A 1,922-nucleotide genomic window follows, 5' to 3' on the forward strand; every position below is an offset into this window, starting at 1 on the left:
AGTAAATTATAATTTGCTAGTGAGCTTATTTAATGTGGCTTCAATGAACTTTGATTCTATCTTTCTTTCTAATTCTTTCATATAATATTTGTCCATATGGACTATCTCAATTTTTGCATTTCACTCCCTAAATTTCTGATGTTCCCTTTCCTTTCCAAGTTGGCTTCACTCACAGCTGGGCGCAGTGGATCACTCCTGTTATCCCCACACAGAACTTTGGGAGGCTGAGGTGGGAGGATTGCTTGAGTTCAGGAATTCAAGACCAGCCTGGGTAACATAGCAAATATCTTGTCTCTACAAAAAAAATAGACAAATTGGCTTTACCCACAGTACTTCCCTTCTCAATGAATACAATTTCTTCTTCCAGTTGTTCAGGCCCCAACTCTGAAATCATTCTCGCCTTCTGTCTCTCTTCCTCAGCTTCTCTCTTTCCCTAGCACTCATGTCCTGCTTGGGAACCAATCCTCTTGGTTTCACCTTCAGGTCAATGATCCAATTCACCTACAACTATGTCCATTCTGGTCTCAGCTCTCCATACTCCTCTGGACTGCTGAAATCAGTTTCAAGCAATCACCCCCAATAATTTGCTATCCACCCCCAAGGAGTTTTTTCAAACTCCTAAGTCAGATGATGCCATGTGTCTTCTCAAAACCTTGCAATGATACCCTGTTTAATTCAGGATAAACGTTGACAGCAGAGAAAGTCCCCTATTATCAGACTTTGATACCTGTTGCAGCCCCAATAGAAAGCTAATACATCTCTTCAACCATTTACCCATCTCAATAACATGTGATTGATTTTGAGGCCATGATCTGTCAGAGACAAAAAGTTGGTCTTCTCAAGAGTCTTTCCAGCATCCCCTTCATATTCTTGTTCCTCAGGCTGTAGATGAAGGGGTTCAGCATGGGGGTAACCACGGTGTACATCACTGAGGCAATGGAGATTCCCTGGGAAGAATGGGTCACAGCATAACTGAGGTACACCACGAGTGCAGTTCCATAGAACAAGGAGACCACACAGAGGTGAGAGCCACAGGTGGAAAATGCTTTATACTTGCCTGCAGTGGAGGACATCCTCATCCCGGAGGAGATAATTCTAGAATAAGAGAAGAGAATCCCAGTGACAGGAAACACCCCCAGTAGTGCAGTGGCCACATATAAGATAATGTTGTTGATGAAAGTATCAGAGCTGGCCACCTTGAGAAGCTGAGGCAGGTCACAGAAGAAATGTGAGATTTCAGTACCTGCAGGAAAGGTCAACCGCACTGTCAATAGAACATGAAGCAGGGAGACCCAGAAAATGATTAGCCATGTTATCAGAACCAGGAGGCCACAGAGGCAGGGATTCATGATGGCCATGTAGTGCACAGGGTGGCAGATGGCCACAAACCGGTCATAGGCCATCACCGTCAGTAGGAAATGATCTATTCCAGCAAAACTCATTGAAAAGTACACCTGAGTGAGGCACCCTCTGTAGGATATGTCTTTACGCTGTGTCTGGATGTTCACCAGCATCTTGGGGATCGTGGTTGTGCTTAAACAGATGTCAGTAAAGGACAGGTTGGAGAGGAAAAAGTACATGGGAGTGTGGAGAAGAGTGTCAGAGCTGACAGCCAAGATGATGAGCAGGTTTCCCAACACCATGACCAGGTACATGGACAGGAACAGCCCAAAGAGATGGGGCTGCAATTCAGAATTTTCTGAGAGGCCCAAGAGGAGGAATTCTGATGATTTTGTGCAGTTTTCTGCTTCCATGAGGCTGGTATGTCTGCTGGGGAACGAGGCAAAAGCCACATTCAGTGAACAGCCAATTGGCACCTCACCTTGTTATCACTTCACAATCGCTTCCTTGGGTGGATGCTCATCACCATCCAAAGAGTCCTTCCAAACACCATGGCTCATGGAGCAAGTGGTAGCTCACTT

At 45.2% G+C, this 1,922-nt stretch overlaps 1 protein-coding gene across 1 annotated transcript; it reads right to left on the bottom strand.

Annotated features, from left to right (window-relative positions):
• Positions 1-815: 815 nt before the first annotated feature.
• On the bottom strand, positions 816-1,754 carry LOC103256439 (olfactory receptor 7D4-like). The gene has a single exon (XM_008054311.1). It carries the CDS (start codon positions 1,752-1,754, stop codon positions 816-818), a length of 939 nt encoding a protein of 312 aa, XP_008052502.1.
• Positions 1,755-1,922: the final 168 nt, after the last annotated feature.

This window comes from Carlito syrichta, unplaced genomic scaffold (genome assembly GCF_000164805.1).
Source record: "Carlito syrichta isolate Samal-C Ts95f unplaced genomic scaffold, Tarsius_syrichta-2.0.1 Scaffold289466, whole genome shotgun sequence".
Classification (NCBI taxonomy): domain Eukaryota; kingdom Metazoa; phylum Chordata; class Mammalia; order Primates; family Tarsiidae; genus Carlito; species Carlito syrichta.

Bases quoted from the DNA above. Each gene is read 5' to 3' on its own strand.
- LOC103256439 (XM_008054311.1), bottom strand. From the start codon at position 1,754: ATGGAAGCAGAAAACTGCACAAAATCATCAGAATTCCTCCTCTTGGGC.